At 38.5% G+C, this 23,954-nt stretch overlaps 2 protein-coding genes across 3 annotated transcripts in view; one reads left to right on the forward strand and one right to left on the reverse strand.

Annotated features, from left to right (window-relative positions):
- The window catches only part of LOC103511157 (ryanodine receptor-like), a 96,026-nt gene that overhangs the window by 44,216 nt on the left and 27,856 nt on the right, over positions 1 to 23,954 (reverse strand). The window contains 23 exon segments of the mRNA XM_017444878.2: positions 89 to 310; positions 537 to 790; positions 1,209 to 1,329; positions 1,850 to 1,937; positions 2,166 to 2,245; positions 2,564 to 2,637; positions 3,091 to 3,384; positions 4,360 to 4,370; positions 5,121 to 5,277; positions 5,656 to 5,866; positions 6,360 to 6,653; positions 7,366 to 7,506; positions 7,935 to 8,125; positions 8,961 to 9,130; positions 9,732 to 9,932; positions 10,443 to 10,567; positions 11,138 to 11,307; positions 11,588 to 11,759; positions 13,392 to 13,574; positions 13,864 to 13,957; positions 14,390 to 14,495; positions 14,774 to 14,886; positions 15,316 to 15,391. Coding sequence (XP_017300367.1) covers positions 89 to 310; positions 537 to 790; positions 1,209 to 1,329; positions 1,850 to 1,937; positions 2,166 to 2,245; positions 2,564 to 2,637; positions 3,091 to 3,384; positions 4,360 to 4,370; positions 5,121 to 5,277; positions 5,656 to 5,866; positions 6,360 to 6,653; positions 7,366 to 7,506; positions 7,935 to 8,125; positions 8,961 to 9,130; positions 9,732 to 9,932; positions 10,443 to 10,567; positions 11,138 to 11,307; positions 11,588 to 11,759; positions 13,392 to 13,574; positions 13,864 to 13,957; positions 14,390 to 14,495; positions 14,774 to 14,886; positions 15,316 to 15,391 — 3,548 coding nt within the window.
- Positions 17,696 to 23,850, forward strand: LOC103511155. 2 transcript variants are annotated; one of them, XM_026825005.1, is made up of 3 exons: positions 17,696 to 18,218; positions 21,852 to 22,953; positions 23,188 to 23,850. In XM_026825005.1, the coding sequence occupies exons 1-3, from the start codon at positions 17,895 to 17,897 to the stop codon at positions 23,817 to 23,819; spliced, it is 2,058 nt and encodes a 685-aa protein (XP_026680806.1). In that variant the 5' UTR covers positions 17,696 to 17,894; the 3' UTR covers positions 23,820 to 23,850. The 2 variants fall into 2 exon arrangements, with proteins under 2 accessions (XP_026680806.1, XP_008474095.2); XM_008475873.3 differs by lacking the exon at positions 17,696 to 18,218 and having other exon boundaries at positions 20,641 to 22,953.

A 23,954-nucleotide genomic window follows, 5' to 3' on the forward strand; every position in this document is an offset into this window, starting at 1 on the left:
CTGGTATAGTCCTTGTTTTAAGTCCCCTAGCCAGACTATCATATGGAATATAACTGGAAAACATATTAGATATAGCTAGAAAACTCACTCTATGAACGTAGACATACAGGTGACAGGCAGAGAGAGGCGCAGGAATTCCCAGTTAGCTTTCTCCATGGTTTCAAACGTATTGTGACTTATCTTCAGACAAGGGGGTGTATCGGAACCTGCTGGAATCCTGGTCACATCAATGACGGAAGGATAATCGTCTGTATTTTCGAATATTGGCTGGTCCCGTGTGTACCAATAGGTGACTGCTCGCTTCATATTACTGTGGAAGAAAAGATAAGGTAATACAAACAAATTGAAATGTATTTATTTGAATAAAGGAATTTCAATTGTGTTGAGCATAAATGCTTTTTACAAATGTCGTTAGGCTTAATACAGATGATAAACTAAACACTCATCTCTCCTTCTCTTTCGGTTTGATAGAGGGTAGAGGGTAACTTCTGAAACCTATAACTTTCGAGGTCTTTCCGTTTTCTTCTTTTACTTACACGCAGAATGGTTCATAGCCCTCTTGCAGACCACACATGCTGAAATACTTGAGCTGGTTCACATCCTGGCCAAAGGTCAACTTGGCTCTCTGACCCACACCTAGGGTACAGGCAGGCACAAAGCCCTCGCCTTGGACGTCGGCAAATGTGGTTTCTCCCCCAAGGGCGTCCATGAGTAGCTCCCCGTTGAGAGAGAAACCTGAAATAGAATAATCTTTCTTATCCTGCTGGAACAAGTTAATCTTAATGTGACGCTAATACGTATGTTATGAAGTCAATATTCATCGGGAAATTCAAGAAACCATTTTCCCAATGATTTACTAAAGTTAAGCAAAAGTAATACCTACATTGCAGGAAAAGTGAATTCATACAAATAGGTATTAACAATTTTATTGTGAATTAGACATCTCCACTAATTTTTCTTACATTGCACATTGCATACTCAAATAGTTACACGGCGTTCATACAATTGCTACATATTTAGCACTTTACCTAAATCCACCAGTTCCTCATGGTTCACGAAAATTAAACAACTTTGCGCGTGGTTGGTATCTGGATGGGTGACCAATCGATTGTATACTGTTGGCCGTAAAACCCCCGTCACTAATAAATAATTATAACCTTAGTAGTTATACAGTGACGTTAAACCCTTGAAAAAATTTCAAAACTTACATTGAATCCGTCAAAGGCCCAAGAGTTCTCATCGCTGCCCAGTTGGGCCCCAGGGGCACAATCCACGCGAGCCCAACCCACTCTCATAGGCCCGGCTGTTAGGATTTCGAACTCAAAATACCTGGAAATAGATGGCACATTAGAAAAAGCCCACTCGGGGGCTTAAGTGTAGGGGCAAACAGCCCCAAAGGATGGGTTAAGCTCCTACAAATCTAGAATATTAGACTCGGATTGAATTTTCCTCACAATCAATTCAAAGAAAAGAAAAGTGGTTGGGTGGAAGAGCTTCTTCAAAAGAGCTCTGGTAAACACACTCACTCACTCCGATGGCATATTAGGGATATGTGAATCCCGTGCCGACCAGACTGCTTGCCTCCAAAGAACTCTATGTTGTGTCAACTCCTCCCAGTCGTTCAGCCCCCATCTGTTAAAGCCAGGATAAAAGTACCAAAACGTCTTAAAACATCAGAAAGTTCCCTAGACAGCTTTCTTGGTTTCTTATGGCATTTTATCATTGGAAATAATCAAATCACGCCGTGAGTACATTTATGTAATAAGCACAACCTCCGACCCAAAGTTGTGACACTGCCCCAAAGTAATAGCTCATTCTTAATTGAAATTTAGCTGAAAATTGTACTCACCATTTGCCGCTAGACACGGCATAATTCTTCTCTGCTCGATATGTTCTGAATGACATAAACCGGATTCTGTTCTGCTCAGCTAGAAGTGCTGCGAGGAAAAAAGCAGATGTTTGCTGGTTATGTGAATTAGCTCCTCGGGAGAAAATTCTATTTAACTTAAATAAAAAAAATCTTTATTCGTTTTTTTAAACTGTTTGCTCAGACTTTTAGACTTTTTTCTTGGATGTACGACCGAAAAGTCAAATAAAATAAAAGGTAACCTATTGAACTACATAGGTCCCAGGTTCTAATTCAAGAGTATTTAGTACTGACTTACCATCCTGTTGTTCTCCAGTGGGCGGATCCAAGTTATATCCATACACCAGCAATGTTCTTACCGTCTCACTTGCGGTGTCCCTGAAATAGAAAACCTTATATTATAAAGTATATTATTTGTGTTAGTGGGGTTATGTAACACCGAACCTTATATTATAAAGTATATTATTTGTGTTAGTGCGGTTATGTAACACCGAATTTGAATTCTATTCCTGACAGGATTTCCCAGTTCCCACTCATCACGTAGGAAAAACTAAATGTTTTGTCAATTTTTGGTGTGTAAGGAGTGGGAGGTCCTCCATGTATACTTTATACTGTCAAATTTTTTGACTTGGCGGAGAGCTCCTTAATCACAGTCCCTGCTGACTTCTCCCCACTCCCTGCACATGCATATCTCACCTGTTAGCTTTCTTGATGGCATCATCGACTTTACCATAGGGAACTAAATGAGGACTACGCGCCATGTCGGGATCCTAGAACCAAACAATATGAAATGACAAATATCAGCTGTCGAAAAATATTCAGTTTACTTACTCTTCTACAATCAATAAAGACTGATTCACTATAATCAATAGTGTTATACTGGCGAATTTAACAGATGCCTTAAATACACAAAACCTTGTTCTATTTGGGAACCCGTAACCCCGAAACTTTCTTTCTGAGCGAGCTCTAGATAAAATGTCACTGAAATAATGATAACTATTACTGTGGTCGACTTCTCAAACAACAATGAGGATAAAAACTCCATAAATTGAACTCGTGCCTTCCTGATCAGTAGGCGAGCGTCTTGACCACGACACCACCGTGGCAGGTAAATAAATCCTAGTCTTACTTTGACAGAAGAGAGACAGAAAGTCTGATGCAGAAACTATGACAGAAAGTCTGATGCAGAAACTATGACAGAATGACTATGACTACCACCATACCTCATTCAATCCATACGTCCATCCCTGTTGAATTCTCTCCTTGGCCCACAGGTTATGCGTGTTTTCGGCCAACTGGTCCACCAATTCTTCCATCTTAGGAGTCAAAGCTATGGCTGACAGGTCTAGGGGGGCGGGCTTGTATCCATTGGGCTGCATGAAAGGCTCATTAGGCAGACGGACGGTTTTGATACGGGACGGTGGCTTATCCATGCTGATGTGGTAGCCGATGGCTAGGATAGTTCTGAAGAAGAAAAGAGATTCAGGGCTTAAATTTTCGAAATATGCTTTGAATTCCTATTTTTCTCCACCGCAAAACGCCTAGAGATTTTTTGCTGACGGTAGAACTTTAGCGTGAAATTTCACGCGCGGTGGATGGTAGAAGAGAATGGAGGTTTCAGACTTGGAGAACAATCAGAATATTCACATTGTAAAGGTGTGTCCACGCATAGTCGACGCCGTCGATCGATCGACAAGGTGAATAGGTGAATCTATGTTTTCGAGGCAGTGTACGTTTTCAGTCGACGTCGATTGACGGCGTCGACTATGTTTGGACACACCTTAAGGCCCGCCGTTTCCAGTTGCCAAAGAGATATGGACTGCCCAAGCCAAGCCTCTGCGCCTACCAGGCTTTTACTTGTGTGGTGGTCCAAAATTGACTAAAGTAGAGTTGATTAGAGAATATTGAACTCTCACTCAACTCAAATAGGTAGGATCTATTGGTAGATACTTTCAAAAGCAATCTTAGAAGCATACCTAGATTAAGCTTAGGGTAAGATTCCAATATTGTAAAAAAAAAGTATACTTACCTACCTACTTACGTACTTAGTAAGAGAAAGAAAATGTACCGATTTGCCTTTTTCCTATGCAACATTTTATCTTATAAATACTCCTTCTTAGAATTTCCCATCTTTAGCAGACATCTTGATGGGAAAATTGAAAATGATGATGCTGTTTTTCATTTTTGTTATTATTTTTCAGATGAAATAGGTACCCCATTTGGACTTCCGAGTTCAATACCCTCCAGTGCTTCATTCAATGATTGAAAATCTCGCATTTTAATATTCTTCTGGTTTTTTATTACCTGCTTCAATTTCATTATAATAAGAACCACGCTGGAAGAAAATTCTCCAATCTCACTTCATTAACGGGTCACTTCTTACATCCAATGACGCGGTGAGGGGAAGGGAAAATTCAGCTCATTTTTTACGAGGTATTTTAGGCAGTAACTTGAGCCTACACAACAGTATTAAGGAGGGAATGGGGAGGAACCGAGGGAGGGAAAAAAGTTGTAAATTAAGTCTAATGAATTCTAAATAAAAAAAGCCCCCGTGCTAAAGGGCAGAAGTTAATTACTTGTAAGGTAAGTAGGATATAAGTCAAATCTGAAGTTGCAACTTTTGGTGGGGAAAGGGAAACTTTCGGAGGGAGGGGGTGGGCGGGAAATTTTATAAGAATTATAAATACGAAGACTAATTAGACGGTTTCTTTTAAAAGGCTTTGTTCTTTCAGAGTACCCACCTGACTATTGTAAGTACCTATGTATAAAACTAGAAATAGTACCTACCTGTAATAGCATAAAGAAAGTATTATGGTGATAACGACCTTTATAGGTCGATTGATTCTTGAGAAATAAGTGATTTCACAACCAAACGTTTCTATAGGTACTTTATGTTATCTTTGGGTACTTGTCAGACGGTCTAAAATTCTAAAATAACCTATTCAATTAGGTACGTAATATACTCGAAGATATTAGGTACAGTTCTGTAGAAATTAATCTCTCTCTCTCTCTCTCTCTCTCTCTCTCTCTCTCTCTCTCTCTCTCTCTCTCTCTCTCTCTCTCTCTCTCTCTTCTAACATTCTCAATAAGTTTATGAGCCTTAGAATTTGAGACAAGATAAAATACTAGGTAGGTATACTTATTGTTATTGACAGGTACCCAATAGATAGGCTTGCCAAATATCCAAAATGTCGATTCGGGACGCGAATCCGCGAACATAATCGCGAAATCCGCGAACATAATCGCCAAATCCGTCGCTCAAACTGAATCAGACACGGGTGAATCTTGCGTACATCATCACGCCTTTCTCCATACATCCAGCCAGCTTCTATCTTATTCATAGCCCACATCTCATGTATGTTCTCGGCTAGTTTGTCTCGGATATTTTCCACATAGTGTGGTAAGGTGATCTGGAATGAAAATTAGAAAGCGAACGAAGTAATTTATAAGTTTTCAACGTGATGATTTTACTTTGTCTCTCGGAGGGTCGGTTCTATCTTTATTAAACTTGGTAAAAATGTTCAACACGTGATATTTAAGAGTCCTCCATGTACCTAATACTAGGAGAAGTGAAATAATCATCTCCACTATATTTAAATGGTGCACATTGCATACTCGAATAGTTACACGGCGTTTATACAAATTCCATCAAAACAAAAGCGAATTACATCTCTTGACCTTTTTTAAAGTGAGGCCTTCAGTTAATAGTAGGTACCTATACACAACAAAAAGATCTTTTTCTGAGCGAGATCTACAGTTCACTGACCTATAAATAACAAAATTCTCACCATTGAAGTATCCACAGGAGTAGGTACAAACGCGGTATCATCCTCCACATGCCACGGCCCAGCGAGCACCACTTTGGGCAGGTTACCAAAGTAGAAGCACGGATCTATCGACAGCACTTGGTGAGGTAGAAGGCTTTCTACCAGAGGGGAGAACTCTTCAGGCGGGATGTACTTGAGACGACCGTGGTCCCCACCGAATAGAAAACGACAGCTGAAAAAGAGAGGTGAACGAAATGTTAGAAGACACTTTGGGTGTGAAAAAAGGAGACTTCCATTGAATTATTGATTTGTTTGTTCCCCCCCCCCCAAGTAGGGGAATAGAAAAGCCCCACTTTGGCCATATCTTATTGATGAAGAAAAACTATTAGTTCAGTGAATTTCGTTCGAAAGCCAAAAACACAGACAGATTTCACTTGGAAAACAGACCCTAGAAGGTTCAGTGGGGCCCAAAAGCTATTCAACATATTCTTCATTGTTATTTTTTAACAACTCACAACTACGGAAGTTATTGCAGAATCACAAAATTTTCTCTTTCGTTTCCTGTAATCCTGACACTATTCTGTTTACTTTACTCACGAGTTTGAGTCGACCCCATGAAACCCATAGCTTAACTAGTCACAAAAGCAATCGTTTGAATTGAATACCTACTTCGAATTTGAATTTTAAACACTTCTCGGAATCTAACCCGGATCGGTAACACTCACCTGAGTTTGGAAGAGCAACTGATCACCGGGAAGAACATCCCATCCAGATTGAAATCCCGGAACGCCCCACTCACCAAACTTCCATTGAACGTGAATGTTATAATAGGTATGCTCAAGTCTAGGGCAACGCCAATCACGTCCCCCTTCTTAATATAGGGCTCCAGGGTCCCCGGAATCACTTCGGTCCGCCTTCCCCCAGTCCAGAGATGAGCGCCGTCAAAACCAAACGAGTACAGGTCGTCTCCTACCCCGTTACCACCCCATTTTTCGCCCCCACCCGGATAGGGAACATAGCTGTGGAGGGGAACAAAATGAAGTTGCGCTTTGTAGTTACGCTACAGGCACTAAAACACACAAGGGATATGATTTATGGCAACCTTCCCCTACCCCGCTTACCGCTTATTAGATTAATGGATTGACCTTCGAGAAATGTATTTCACGGGGCCAGTAGGCAGTTCAGCTACGGGCCTTGTATTAACATCACTGTCATAGTGATAGGTACAATACCAAAGGGAAGACCAAGATATCGTTATGAAGACACTACTAAGGCAAGAAACAAGGAAACTGGGAAGATATAAAGGCTAACCAAAGGTGTAGCAAATTAATGGATTGACCTTAGAGAAATGTATTTCACGGGGCCAGTAGGCAGTTCAGCTACGGGCCTTGTATTAACATCACTGTCATAGTGAAAGGTACAATACCAAAAGGAAGACCAAGATATCGTTATGAAGACACTACTAAGGCAAGAAACAAGGAAACTGGGAAGATATAAAGGCTAACCAAAGGTGTAGCAATAGAGTATGGTGGAGGAGCTTAGTTCATCGACCTGTCCAATAGGCCAGAAGGATAGAACGATAATGGTTATGTATGTAGGGTCAAGTTATCTTACCCAGTAGAGTTGGCCCATCCAATACGAAGGTGAGGTGTCATATTGTTCATCGACCTGTCCAATAGGCCAGAAGGATATAACGATAATGGTTATGTATGTAGGGTCAAGTTATCTTACCCAGTAGAGTTGGCCCATCCAATACGAAGGTGAGGTGTCATATGCGTGGTCTGCTCTATATGGTCCAAGGTTACTTCAAAGTACCACTTCTGATATACGGCCGAACCTTCTACACAACCAACGAAAATGTTTGGCCTTACACTGTGAACAGAAAACAATATGTACGAGTGTGTGAGGACTGAGGAGCTATACCTGCCTCGGTGGTGTAGTGGTCAAGACGCTCACCTGGTAAACAGGAGGGCGTGGGTTCAATTCCAGCCGAAGCATGGAATTTTATCCTTATTTATTTGAGAATTTGACCACATAATAATGGAACCCTAAGGGTTAGGTGGTAGAGAACGCCTTCGGCGTTAATCTCGCCTAGTAGTTACCTTATAGCCTTATACTGTGGACAGAAGTCAATATATGAGGATCTATTCAAAAGGAACATGGTTAGCCTACCTATATGGGAAGTTTAGCATCTCTTTTCGTCCTTCTGATGAGACATACTACCGGATGGGCATCCTACTACACAGACCACACGAGTCCAATGTAGTTTGTAGGGAACACATGGTAGAGCGTAGACCTACCTGGCAACATGATCTACAAGCTGGGTCTGCAGTAGGAGATTCTTCCCGGGTAGCAAATAGTCACAGATGTTGTTCTGGGAGCTACGCACCGCTACACCGTTACCCACACATAGGGAACACAGGACGTCCAGGACTTTTGGATCGCGACCATGCTTCTCCAGCAGGGATATGATCACTTTGATGTGTTCATCCTGTAATTAAAATGTAATTTTAAGGCTTCCTGTAACTATTGTAATTAAGACCCCAAAAGGCTAAATTTGCGGTTAAAATAAAAAGATTGTGAAAAATAGGTCTTAGCATAAATGAACGCTTGCAATAAATAAATAAGAAGTGTGTCAGGGCTTCATGAAAAATATATCCTTACTGAGTAGGTATTTGTAATGGTACCAAAAATAATAATAAATAAGAAAAGTTTCAATGATGCCGAGGAACATGATCTACAAGCTGGGTCTGCAGTAGAAGATTCTTCCCGGGTAGCAAATAGTCACAGATGTTGTTCTGGGAGCTACGCACCGCTACACCATTACCCACACATAGGGAACACAGGACGTCCAGGACTTTTGGATCGCGACCATGTTTCTCCAGCAGGGATATGATCACTTTGATGTGTTCATCCTGTGATTAAAATGTAATTTTAAGGCTTCCTGTAATTATTGTAATGAATACTCCAAAAGGCTACATTTGCGGTTAAAATAAGAAGTTATACGGATTGTGAAAAATAGGTCTTAGCATAAATGGACGCAATAAATAAATAAGAAGTGTACACTTCATGAAAAATATATCCTTACTGAGTAGGTATTTGTAATGGTACCAAAAATAATAATAAATAAGAAAAGTTTCAATGATGCCGAGGCCAAAAACTGACACCCTGGAAAACATACATACGAGTATAAGTTTGAAAAAAATCATTACATTTTTCCCCCCAATTTCAGGTTAATGTCAAATAGTGCTTCAAAACTTCAAGTCTTTACTAGTTTAAGATACAATAACCAGTGTCGTATTCTAAGGGCTACACGCTAAACTTACCCTCATCATATTCAAAGCCTCAGGAGAGTCAATGAGGACACAGTGGAGTACATCTAACATCCCAGTACCCTCACTACTCGCTTGAGATCCGAGTCTGCTAAACAGCCAATTCAGACGGTTCGTGTTGGCAAACTGGGCACAATTGGTGTGGTTACCCTTGATGATGGCCGCTGAAAGTGAAAAAATGTGGTGTGAACATCACACGACTTTCCTTATCCTATTGAATGATGCTTATTTGGGTGTTCTTCTACCGTAACTTTTACAATATCTCTAACCGTTTAGTCAGTACTGCTGAAAATCGCCAAAAAGCGGTCGAAAACTGTCAAAAAGCGGCAAAAATAACGTCCACCGCAGCAAATATTCGGAATTGAACTCGCATGTCATCCGTGTAAGCGCTAGGTTGTGGGTCTCGACCAGGGCGATATTTATCATAAACAAATGAGATTCGTTCTCGGAACGGCTGGCTTTCATCTATCCTGTCCTCCTTCCCTCTTCGATTTCGGGATAAGACCTCCGTTGGCACAGTTCCCTCTGTTACATTTTGCTTAACTCTATACACTCTGAGGTTTGGGTGAAGGGCACTCTGAGGCTTGGGGTGAAGGGCACTCTGAGGCTTGGGTGTAAGGGCAAACAGCCCCAAAAGATGGGTTAAGCTTATATAATGCTGTGATATTCACAAAAATTGTGAAGAAACTCTCAGCTTAACCACAAATAAATCATGATATATCTTTTAACTTTTATTATTATTATTATCATTTTTTATATACATACCAAGTAGTTGATACAAATAGCCAGATATAATATCCCAGGATTGCCCTGACTCATCCCCAGCCAAGTTAACCAGAAATCCTTGCGATGTGATAACGTTGATCTTGTCAATGGCTTCCAGGATCAAATTCAGGATGCCTTCCTCCTGAAATAGATCCTGTCTGTTCCTCAAAGCACGGAGTCGATTTTGTTTCTCCTCATGTTCTGGAAAATTGGGAGAAAGAGCAATCTTAGTAGGAAAAGAAATGGTTAAAACAGTAGGTAAAGCAATGGATCAATTCCCTAATCTATTTATTTTTGAGCCAACGAAACGAGGCAAAGTCTCAGGTTGCGTTTAGTCACGATATCTTCAAAAAAAAAAAAAAAAAAAAAAAAAAAAAAAAAAAAAAATGGGAGAAAGAGCAATCTTAGTAGGAAAAGAAATGGTTAAAACAGTAGGTAAAGCAATGGATCAATTCCCTAATCTATTTATTTTTGAGCCAACGAAACGAGGCAAAGTCTCAGGTTGCATTTAGTCACGATATCTTCGGGGGAAAAAAAAAAAGGATCCAGAGTTTGGTGGTTTGAGTCCAAGTCAAATCATAAAATTTATCGAGGTATATTAAAGTGGGGGTTAACATTTGACAACATTTTGTGTCCTTTTCATGAAAATTATAGAGGTGTATAGAGTGGGGCACAACATTTGACACTTTGTGTCATTTTCCTGTAACTTACCCATATCCTCTTCAGGTTGAGCAAAGTAATTGATCAGATCTTCCAAACACATGACCATCTCGTTAAGATTGACTGAGGCACAGAACAGTGAGTGTCTTCTATTCACCTGCAGAGCTTCTAATCCTCTGTAAGAGAGAGGAAGTAAATTAGAACATTTTATCTTTTTTTTTTCAACAAAAGATCCCCTTTCATTTATTTCTGTAAGCGCTAGGCCGCGGGTTCGATTCCCACCCGGGGAGGATTTTATCCTGAACGGATAATGTTCGTTCTCGCATTGGCTGGTTTTCCCTATCCTGTCGTCCTTCTCTCTTCGCTTTTGGGACGATAAGACCTTAGCAGTTACAGTTCCCTCTATCAAACCTCTTCAAAAAATCTATTATTATTATTATTATTTCTGTCAGTGGTGGGCATTCGAACCCGGACCTTCTGCATGTTAAAGCACTGGGACAACCGCGCGACTTTTTCACCTTTTGATTTCACTTACGATATGAATTGAGTGAACAGGGAGGAGCATTTCCTGATGACGCGGGCAGTTCGACGATAAGACCTTAGCAGTTACAGTTCCCTCTATCAAACCTCTTCAAAAAATCTATTATTATTATTTTTTGTCAGTGGTGGGCATTCGAACCCGGACCTTCTGCATGTTAAAGCACTGGGATAACCGCGCGACTTTTTCACCTTTTGATTTCACTTACGATATGAATTGAGTGAACAGGGAGGAGCATTTCCTGATGACGCGGGCAGTTCTCGACTCTTCCTCCTGACTTCTGCTGAAGTCCAGGCCATCATCCATCTTGCCTTCTTCGTGCAACACGGCCTGTTTCTCTTCCACTTTACCCAGTCCTTTCTTCTTTGTCTCGTACGACTGCAATAAGAATAAAATAGTAATAGAATATAACTTGTTTATCCTGCCAGAATGAGACTGCAAAGTCCCTTTACTCCCGCAGTCTAAACTAGTTTTTGTATATTTCATAGAAAAAGTCTAGTTTAAATTATATAAAAAAAGAAAATAAAAAATATTTGTTGATGGATACCTAAATAAAATCTAGTTTAAATACTTACTTATTCCAGGGTCTTCACAGACCGCAAAAAAATACAAAATATTTGTTGATATCCCCCTACCTTAAAATATTTTTGTTACTCACTTTGTAAGTCAACCAGAGTCCGTTCTCCGAGTGTTGTACAAGCACTGTGCTGTCTCCATACTTGATAATGGGGGCACCAATCACCTCCAGATCTTTATCTTCAAGAACAATTTTCTGGTCATCCTTCTCCTGACGAAGACAAAATGTGGACGAGGCCGTAGTCGCTTCATCACTGAAGGAAAAGAGGAATCTATTAATACTCAACTCAATTCATTTTCTCCGAGGGTCGGTACAATGGTCAAGGCTCCGTTGAGCACGCTTCTATTCATTAGCATGGTTTGTTTATTTTCTCTTGGGTCGGTACTAAGCTATGGTCCAGGGTCGGGACTCGGTTGAGGACGCCTATTTCATTTTCTACGAGGGTCGGTACAATGGTCAATGATCCGTTGAGCACACTTCTATTCTTTAGCATGGTTTGTTCATTTTCTCTTGGGTCGGTACTAAGCTATGGTCCAGGGTCGGGACTCGGTTGAGGACGCCTATTAAGACAGGCCCAAGTTTGGCCAGCCACTCACTATCAAGTATGTATGAATCTTATATTATAAGAACGAGATCCATTCACATTTCACACACTGAAGTTCATCGACCTGTCCAATAGGCCAGATGGATAGAACGATAATGGTTATGTATGTAGGGTCAAGTTATCTTACCCAGTAGAGTTGGCCCATCCAATACGAAGGTGAGGTGTCATATGTGTGGTCTGCTCTATATGGTCCAAGGTTACTTCAAAGTACCACTTCTGATATACGGCCGAACCTTCTACACGACCAACGAAAATGTTTGGCCTTACACTGTGAACAGAAGTCAATATGTACGAGTGTGTGAGGACTGAGGAGCTACATATACCTGCCTCGGTGGTGTAGTGGTCAAGACGCTCACCTGGTAACCAGGAGGGCGTGGGTTCAATTCCAGCCGAAGCATGGAATTTTATCCTCATTTATTTGAGAATTTGACCACATAATAATGGAACCCTAAGGGTTAGGTGGTAGAGAACGCCTTCGGCGTTAATCTCGCCTCGTAGTTACCTTATACTGTGAACAGAAGTCAAAATATGAGGATCTATTCAAAAGGAACATGGTTAGCCTACCTATATGGGAAGTTTAGCATCTCTTTTCGTCCAACTGATGAGACATACTACCGGATGGGCATCCTACTACACAGACCACACGAGTCCAATGTAGTTTATAGGGAACACATGGTAGAGCGTAGAGGAAGTTTAGCATCTCTTTTCGTGCATCTGATGAGACATACTACCGGATGGGCATCCTACTACACAGACCACACGAGTCCAATGTAGTTTATAGGGAACACATGGTAGAGCGTAGACCTACCTGGCTACATGATCTACAAGCTGGGTCTGCAGTAGGAGATTCTTCCCGGGTAGCAAATAATCACAGATGTTGTTCTGGGAGCTACGCACCGCTACACCATTACCCACACATAGAGAACACAGGACGTCCAGGACTTTAGGATCGCGACCATGTTTCTCCCAGTACTGTATGATCACTAATGAATATTTACAGTATATTTTTGACGAATAGTTTACAATCGTATAAATACTTAGTCATCCTATGAAAAAAAGAACAAATAATAATATAAAATATAGACAATGTAGACATTGTAGACCTGATCAGGTGTCTGGTCTACCTGATAGAGTCAGTTCTACCTGTTAGTGTGTTTGCTCATCAGAAATCAGGTAGACATTCGACCGACCTTTTCAGCCGTACCTGTCAGGTCTACCTGATAGTGTGTGTGCTCATTAAGTGTCAGGTTTACCCGATACTGAATGGCTGGCCTTACTCACCGCGTTACAAGGTAGAGTTCGTTGTTCTCATTGGTGCTTAGGTATCGGCCTGTGGTTAGATGCCGGATCCTCATTGGATGATACCAGTTGATGAAACCGCCTGCCCATTTGGTGCGCGCTAGTTCCAGTCGCCATAGAGATCTGGCCTGACTCATCACACTGCCCCCTTCATACACCACAATACTGAAATGGAAAACCAACAGAATATAACAGTTAGAATGAACCTTCACAAAGTTACCGTGTTTCTAAACAAGAATATACTCTGTTTATACTGCTAGAAGAACTGCCAGTCATGTACATCTTTTTATTTTTATTATTATTATTATTTATTTATTTATTTTTGCACAGAATACCCCCAAGTTATTCATTGAACGAAGAACAGAGATAATTACCTAAGTACTTTTATATATATTTTCATTGAAAAAAGATTGTTGAACCGTAAGGTATCATATTAACTGAAAAAGGTACTTGCTTCTGTCCGGGCAGATCAGTCCAGGATGAAGGTATAGTGAGACATTCGTCACCTCCGTGGAAGAACCGCAAGACATCACCTCCAAACACATAACCTGAAACATGACACAGGGTAATGGTTAAAACTCATCAAAGTCAAAGATCAGAAAAAATCAGAAACTATGACGATATACGCTCTCGTACGAGATGACGTCACATCAACTGTCCCGAGCAAAGCTCTCTTGCAGGCAACACTAGTGTAATGTGTTTGTGTGCATGCGTTTCTGAGCATTTCTTATAATTTGACGTCACAACTCTTTGAACTTTTCCATTAGAACGGCAAATAAAAATGCAATTTTCTACCATTTAAAGTTATTTTTTTCCAAGTTTTGACCTCAGATTTGGATTTTTCACAACACTTACGTAGGAATCGACCTTTTATGCTTCAAATAATTGATAGGGGGTCCCTAAATGTAGGGGTGGGATATACGACAGTGGTTTTCGGTTGAGTAATCAGTATCTAACTTCCTTTCATGTACAATACGTACCGACATATTTCATACGACTGATGCCAGTCCCGTAGGGTTGTACAGACCAGTGGGTGACATGAAACGAAGCATTCACCACGCTCAGGTCATTTTCTTTTGTGGTATGCTAGAAAAGAGAAGGAGATGTTTAATAGGCTGATGAGAAAAGGATTTAAACTTTTAAAAGATTTTTTTTTCTTTCTTTTTAATGAAATTGATGGTCTCTAGCCAAGTTTAATTGGCTCGTCCTGAACCGCAGTCAACCATCGTTGTGCTTTTTCTTTAAAAGCAGGGAGAACCCTTTGATAGGCTGGTTAGGGTTAGCTGTTCTCCTCCCTGTTTATAGTCCCACAGCTAGACACTAGTCTCCTCTCTGTTTAACGTCCCCTAGCCAGACATTCTTACCAGGTATCGCTCAGTGGCAACAGACACGAGAATCAAGTCATCTCCCACTCGTACTTTCTCACCCTCAGATCTCTGCTTGGATGCTGGATGTACGGTCCACCAACACGCTTCACCTGTCAAACACAATATAACAATGGCTTAACAAAGCTAATCCAGGAGTAAAATTTAAACCAATTTTGAACTCACTTTGTGAACCTTTTTTTTATCGTAGAGGTGGAAAATAGAATAGAATATACCTTGTTTATCCTGCCAGAACGAGACTGAAAAGTCCCTTTACTCCCGCAGTCTAAACAAGGTCTTATTTATTTTCATAGGTAGGGTTTACAAATATGCATCTGTCTTTTTAAGATAACCTTTTGGTGAATAAGCTTTGATGGATTTGTGCCAACTAAAAACCACCTCACATTTCGGAATCAGCCTGAGTCTGGGTGAGCTTTGCTACAGTACTGATTCCCTCCTGTCTTTTTCTCGCTCTATTCATGCTTCTTTTCTTTTGAACCTTTGTGAACCTGGTCATTAATGATTTCGATAGTGTAATTTACCTTGGGAGTGTTCCTGCAGACCAACATCGAATGAGAGTTTGTCATTGGAAGAACTTGTGGAGAGACATGCCAAGTACTGAAACCAAAAAAACATTTCAACCAAACTGTAAGCTTAATTTTTTGAAAGATGTTTGATAGAGGGAATTATAACTGCTAAGGTCTTATCGTCCCGAAATCGAGAAGGAAGAAGAAGGAGAAAGCCAGCCGTTCCGAGAACGAACATTGTCCTTTCAGGATAAAATGCGCCTTGGGCGGGAATCGAACCCGCGGCCTAGCGCTTACAAGGCAGACGCGCTATCAACCAAGCTAACTACCTAACTAGGCTGGCTATGTCATGTTTGATCGTCTGTAGCCACCTTAACATCAGAGTAGAGCCGTATTTTATTATTCCTCTCTGTGGTACTTTCGTCAAGGAGATATGAATTTTCAACATTAACCCCCTGACTTCCAAAGCATATTCCATGGTGTTTACCCACATAAACCCATGTATTAAAACATCTCCCTTAACATGAGAGACAGACTCTTTGATTCTTGGTATTTTTTCACCAAGAAATGGCGAAATTTCAGATAACCATTGAAAATACCTTAGTGGCCCGTGGCAGAAAGTATTGTACATTACTCCCAAAAGAGGAAATAATGGCCTCTGTGCTGCCTCTTCGCGCACAGAGGAATATAGGTGATTAGAGGAAACATGTCACATGTTCCACTTCCACGTTCAGTAGACCAGCAACCAGCATGCTGCGAGGTGTCCTCGTATTGTCTACAATCCTAGCCTCATTAGTTCAGTCTAATTCAAACCTTCAAACTGCACCCGTCAAGAGTAAATAAAATTTATTTTCATTACATAAAGAAAGTGAAAATTACAGAGGTAGGCTAAGAAATAAAAAACTTGTTTGATTTTTCTCCACATTAATAAAAATGTATATTTATTATTAATTAACCTTTGCAGGCTCCAGACTAATTATTCAAGAACAAAAGGGGGTGGGGCTAAAAAAGATGAGTAACTTTTGATTTCCTCTGTAACTCTTCGACTATAGATAAAATTCTAGAACGATTATTTTTTGTATTCTGCAAAGGTTGATTTCTAAATTTTCATGATTAATAACACCTTTTTGTTTTGTTTTGTTGTGCTCGTTATTTAAAACAAATAAAGATACTAATGAAACGGAAACAGAGCAAATGAATTGTAAAATGGACATAGAGAACAAAAAAGTGCTACATTCAAAAGAAATTATTCGAAACAAGAGTTTAAACAAAAAAATGGAACAAAATGATACACAGTTTGGTGGCTTTGGTGGTCCAAACAGCAAGCGTCAACCTGGCATAGCCAGTGGTGACTACATTGAATTTTCTCAGGAATTCGACAAAGAAAAAGATAGGGAGAAACTGAAGTCAATAGTGAAAAATTTTCGAAGGAAATATGAGAACGTGAGTGAAGAAAGTCTAGAAGACATGTGTAGACCCTATTTCAGAGCTAGACGAAGCCTGCGTGATATTACACCAAGAACCAATATATCCGAAGATCATGATGAATTCTTTCGTCGTATTGACCCTTTTGAAGTGTTAGATGCTAAAGATTTTCCAACGGATCTCCCTCCCACTCTCAATCATCCCGAAGAGATAAAAAGGTGGATGGAAGAGGTATTGCCCACAAATTCGAAAGAAGTTCCTGTAAATGATACGATATGTCATCAGATGGCTATGGAGGAACTAAACAATGATTTGAAAAGAAATATATCCAGACCCTATGCGTATTACTACAAGCAGGCACGTATTGATCAAGTTTGTGAAGTTGAAGGAGCAAAGTTCTTCGAAAGGCTTTCCAAAACTACAACGGGAATGCCAACGACTACAAAAAGTATGAGGAAAATGAGGGATCAACTCAAAGGAATGTTCGGCACTTTAGATACACACTCTCTTTCGAGATCAAGCCTAGAAATGCCGTCCTATTTAATAAGAGGATTTAGAGAGAGGTTTCCAGAACATTGTAATGATGATGGAAAGAGTGTTGATGAAAAGGACTTCATATTTGGTAATGTAAGGAAACGAAGAGATGTGAATGATAAATTAAAGGAAAAATTATCAAAAGGAAACGCTATGTTTCAATCACGATTTAAAACAATTCTATCCAGAAGTGAAAACAGAACTAAAGACAATAATACAATAAATAACCATGAAAACAAAAGGCATCCTATGTTCGACAGCGGGGCCAGAGAAAAAATGGTACAAAATTCATTGTATAAACGATTTCAAAGTTTCACAGTAAATTACGATGATTTCTCACCAGGGCAAGTTAAAAATGAATCCACAACTTTGTTTTCTTTGGGAAATTCATTAGAGGAGGTCATCCAGTTTAATGAAAATGAAGAATTGACAAACCAGGTCAAGATCCATTTGGATCCTTAATAGGTGATGACTATTATCAAGAAAAAACACCCTCCAAGCAAAATTACCCTAAATTTAAAAAGCGAACTATTGAACCAATTTATGACAATGTAGAGAGATATTACATTTCAAGTACAAAAAAAGTTTTTAATGAAACTCATTTAGATGAAGGGAGAGAAAATCCAGCAGAAGCGATGGTGAGGGAATATTTCAAATCACATTCAATAACGTACAAACCTAATGGTGGCTTTCAAACATGTCCAACAGTATCTCCAGCTGAACAAGAAAAACTGATTAAACAATTTGAGGAAATGTTGAAAGTACCTGACATGAGATTGGAAGAAATTTTCCGAAACTATGAAAATAAATCAATTTACAACTCTTCATATATTGACGAGTACATTCGTGCTAATAATTTATCTACAATAGTGGTATCTGATTTATCAATGTTGGATAATATAACACTCAGTACTATTGAAAATTGTATTGATGAACGTACAACTCATACTGCTCAGGAACTAAAAACAAACATGAATTGACACATCTCATTGGGTTGAAAAAATTCAAAGCCAAAAACTTTTTAAAAACTCTCAACTCTTCTGATAACACCATTAATGGTGTTGCTAACAATAATTTTCGTGATGAAAATAATACAATAATAACAAATGGAACCTTGAAAGTGACACCTCAAAGAATTTTAAAATACAGAGGATTGAATGACGATTTAGATTTTAGCTTTACAAAAGAAGAATTGACACATCTCATTGGGTTGAAAAATTTCAAAGCCAAAAACTTTTTAAAAACTCTCAACTCTTCTGATAACACCGTTAATGGTGTTGCTAACAATAATTTTCGTGATGAAAATAATACAATAACAAATGGAACCTTGAAAGTGACACCTCAAAGAATTTTAAAATACAGAGGATTGAATGACGATTTAGATTTTAGCTTTACAAAAGGGAAAATAATTCCTGCATACGATAGAAAAAGGCCTATTCAGAGGCCAACATTTAAAAAAATATTGAGGACACAAGTGTTTAAATTCAATAAAAACTATACATCAGAAAACGAAGAACACACATATGATCCCTTTAGTTCTGGTGAAGCATTTCTTTTGAAAGAAAAATTAGTAAACAATTCAAAATTCAATTATGAAACCCTAAATATATTTGACGAAAATATAAACCGTGACAAAAAAGCTGATGACCATGAGTTAGAATTTAAAGATGGTCTTTTTGGTTATAAAAATAATCGTGATAAAGACAATCTGAAAATCATCTTTAGTTCTGGTGAAGCATTTCTTTTGAAAGAAAAAATAGTAAACAATTCAAAATCCAATTATGAAACCCTAAATATATTTGACGAAAATATAAACCGCGACAAAAAAGCTGATGACCATGAGTTAGAATTTAAAGATGGTCTTTTTGGTTATAAAAATAATCGTGATAAAGACAATCTGAAAATCATCAATGTATTCAACCAAAAAAATAAAAATCCTCAGGGAAATAGGGTCGGTGGTTTTGAGCAAATTTTGAAACCAGGTGTAAAGTCTGATTTGGATAGTGAATTGGAATATAAAGATGGTCTTTTTGGATTGAAACCCCCTTCAGATTTCTTCATTGAAGGCAACGTTTCAAAAGGAAGAGTCAGAACAACCGATATAATAATCAAGAGGTTTCCCAGAATTAATTCAACGTGGGGATCTCAATTGAGAACACAAGTGTTCAGATATCAAAAGGGCGAAGAAATTAAACGTTATGAACTGGACAACAGTGCTGACAAAATCACTATGGTTAAAAAAGTAAACAAAAACTCGGAAAATGAATTATATGGCTGCACACAGACATTGGTAGATTTAGGAAATAAAACAATGCCCAAAAGGAAAAGACGATCTCTCATTTTAGAAAAAAGGCCAAAGAAATCAAATGTGAAGTCTAGAAAAGCTAGAAATACAAATTGGAAAAAGGGAAAAGATGACTCACATTTTACGGACTCGGAACGTTTAGATGAGAAAGTTATAAATAAGAAACCAGACTTTGTTAAAGATTGGGATTCTAGAGACAAAGTATACTACAGAGGGGAGAACCCACACTTTAAAATTTTAAAAGACGATGGCACGGGTGATGTACCACGGTTCATAAGAGAACAGTGTAAAGAACCTTCAGAGGAAGAGGACATAATAGAAGGTGACAGGGCAGTGTTGAAAAACTTTAAAGAAATTGATGACTATGGTGTCCAAAGTATGCCTTCACAATTAAAACCAGATGGTGGTAAATCTGATAGAGATCACAAAGATTCTGTCCTGGAGAAGTTCATAGAAGATGTGAACAAAAGTTCAAATACAAAAATCACACTTGATTCTAACTCCTTTGATTATCAATTTGATGACCCGGCTCGACGATATAAACTCAGAGTAGAAAGATTGGAAAAAATCATTGGATCAAGAGTGAGAACACCGGGACCTGACTATTTCACAATGCCACCTACTACCACGGAATTAGAAGCATTCCAAACTAAAGAAATAAACCAGATCACAACCAAGTATACACAATGGCTTACTGCTGATTCAGCAGATGTACTTGAAGGAAATAAAGAAGACTTGGAAAATTTTCTCAACTTTCAAGCAGATCAGGAAATTGACAAGCCGTGGACGGAATTTGATGTCGAGGGAATGGAAAAATTCTTAGGAAAAACATTGCCAAACCGTAATAGCTCAATTTTATATAAGTTATATCGTCCTTAGAACATAATGATGACGAGATAAATTCAAGTTCAACAACTAACTTCTATTTGTGATACATACTTACATTACTTAATAAGGCGAAATTATTATGTTATGAGTACAAGAGAGCAAAAGTTCAATTCCAATATGTCTGAGATTGACGTGGTTGATAACATTTCTAGTTAATAAACTGTTTAGAGACAACATAGTCCTTTCTAATCACTAGAAATATGTGTTTTCGTCAATTTTAATTCTTCTTTTCGATTAAATTTCGGTGTGCTTTTTAATATTTTATATTTCACGTAAAAATGGTTGAATAACACACAAAAGAGCAAGAAGACAAAGAATTGAAAAATAAAATGGAAAATTGATGGAAAAATGGAAATCAAATATGATTTTACCAAGATACTTGTTTTATTTGACAAATCTATTTGGTTTTATACTGTGCAAGGACAGTTTTTATCCCGAGTATGAACATTACTACGATGGAATGGATTCAAGGCAAAAATTAGGATTTAAACTATTTGTAAGATCTTATAGAAAATACAATAGAACCATCAATCATATACCTAAAGACAAGCTAGCTACCATGGATGAATATTTAGACGTTTCAGGAAGAGGAACAATGATCGAAAATGTACTATATGACACTCTAAAAGAAAAATATGATCGCGAGAAAGCAAGTGAGAAGTACCCTCACCCTGACGATCAAGAGATGTATATGGCTGTACGTAAATATACACCACTCCTCAACAGTTCAGAGATATCTAACTGGATACACAATGTCAATAGTCGATATCGAAATATCATGAACATAACAGAACCTTCAACTCTTTCAACTAAGAAATTACCAACAACAAGTGGAAAGAGTACAAAATATCGCACAAGATTTACCATCTTTAAACCAGGTCAAGATCCATTTGGATCCTTAATAGGTGATGACTATTATCAAGAAAAAACACCCTCCAAGCAAAATTATCCTAAATTTAAAAAGCGAACTATTGAACCAATCTATGACAATGTAGAGAGATATTACATTTCAAGTACAAAAAAAGTTTTTAATGAAACTCATTTAGATGAAGGGAGAGAAAATCCAGCAGAAGCGATGGTGAGGGAATATTTCAAATCACATTCAATAACGTACAAACCTAATGGTGGCTTTCAAACATGTCCAACAGTATCTCCAGCTGAACAAGAAAAACTGATTAAACAATTTGAGGAAATGTTGAAAGTACCTGACATGAGATTGGAAGAAATTTTCCGAAACTATGAAAATAAATCAATTTACAACTCTTCATATATTGACGAGTACATTCGTGCTAATAATTTATCTACAATAGTGGTATCTGATTTATCAATGTTGGATAATATAACACTCAGTACTATTGAAAATTGTATTGATGAACGTACAACTCATACTGCTCAGGAACTAAAAACAAAGAGTCCAGTTTCTTCATTGGGTCAAAACGAAGTAGAACGTGAGGATTCATTTCTTTGGAATATAACTACAGTCACAACACAGAGAACCACCTTCGAGACTACCTCAGTAAACAGATTGATGACTAATGAAAACCAAATTAAGAAAAAAATTGAAGAAGACAAACATCTTGAAAATTCATTCCAGTCATTTTTGAACAATAATACATTGAGAGAACTATTGAATACATTAGGAGAAAGTACAATGACAAAAGAAATATCCCTGTCGGGTGAAACAACCCCTCATCCAGCATTCAACTCTTCCTTGTATAGATACATAGAGGACAAATTCGAGGAATTTCAAACAGCTTGTAATGGAAATCTAAAAGATGAATTGGGTATATCTGATGAAAAAATAAAGCTTGATGAAAATGATGAGGAACAAAGAGAACGTTATTACAACCAGAAAGAACTCTTCAATAAAATAATATTTCAGAATACTGCTGAACTTTTAGGGTATAAGCATATAGATAGATTATATCCTTCATTTGAAGAAACTCAAAAAATTCAGGAGAGTACAAAAAAGACGGAACGCAGTGTAAATGCCATAACAACATTAGATCCAATTGAAAATAATGTTAATAAAGATAATGAAGTTAAAGAAACATCTATCAGAAAAACTGAACCAACACGAGTCTCAACGACAGAAGACAGCGAGGATGCCTCTATTGAAGTCACAGAATGCGCTACATTTGCAAACAAGTCATTATTTTCCAAGCAAAGATACAAGAAACGACATCGCAAATCCCATCGATCACAAAAAAAACGAAGACATCACCACAACTATAGAAATCCGAATTATATGCCACCGAATCCTTATCACCATTATAATCCATATTATCCCCCTCCTCCTTACCCCTATCCTCCACAATTTTACCCACAACCACCACCACCGCCGCCGCCACCACCACAACATCCTCACTTCTATCACTTTACGTCTTCAAACTGGGTGGATAACCAACCGGATTCTATGGCACTGAGGACAACCGATGATCAATTCCAGTTGTATCTGAAACTGAAAGACATATTTCAACCAGTGGATAAAGCTCTTAATGGTAAGAAACAATATGCACGAGTATGGTACCTACCCACTATTCTTCTAAACATACTATACTTTGCTATAAGGACCATTTAAACCGAAATTTAAATGACATGTATGAATTCTACTACAGATACATATTACATGTATCACAGAATCTAAACGCAAACATTTTGCCTACAAACAAATCTAGATATTGATTTGTTGTCTTCTACTAAAGTCTAAACAATCGCATTTTGTTACATTGCAGGTGTCGCCAGCTCTACACAAAGGAAGACAAGTACGAAATTGATGAAGACAACAACCATTCGAAGCACGCAGACGAGAAGTAGGTTCACTCTGCCAGATCTTCCTACCAAAGGAGGAACTGTAGGGTCCGAGGAACTTCAAAAGTTCCTGGAGAAACACTTGGGTTTGCCTCCGCCTCCTCCGTGCAACTCATCGACAGACAATCCACACCGCGTCAGAATAGAAAATATGCTGCCCAAAGATATCTGGAACGATTCGAGATACTTCTACAAGAACGCCACACGCAGTCTATTTGATCATCATCCGAATTACCCGACATCACCACGGAAACACACGAACAGACATCGGCATAGATCGCGTCGTGGACGACATCACCAATGCTGCTGTCATCATAACCACCGCAACAGACGTCGAAGGAAACCGAGAGGAACAAGAAACTATGTGAGGAGAAAATATCATGGGGGCATGGTGGAAGAAACGTTGATAGACAGTAGAGACATACCACGAGAACGGACGGAAAATGGCATTACAGGATACAAGTCGTTTGATTACACGAGTTTTGAAACCAAGTACAGAGGACTGACATTCCCACCGAGAAACAAAAACCTCCCTCCAACTATCCCTCAATGTTAAAAAAGAAGAGAAAGAAAAAACTTTACGAATATAGGAATATTTTATTATTATTATTATTATTATTATTATTATTATTATTATTATTATTATTATTATTATTATTATTATTATTATTATTATTATTATTATTATTTT

The sequence above is a fragment of the Diaphorina citri genome, unplaced genomic scaffold (genome assembly GCF_000475195.1).
Source record: "Diaphorina citri unplaced genomic scaffold, Diaci psyllid genome assembly version 1.1 scaffold681, whole genome shotgun sequence".
NCBI classification, from domain to species: Eukaryota; Metazoa; Arthropoda; class Insecta; order Hemiptera; family Psyllidae; genus Diaphorina; species Diaphorina citri.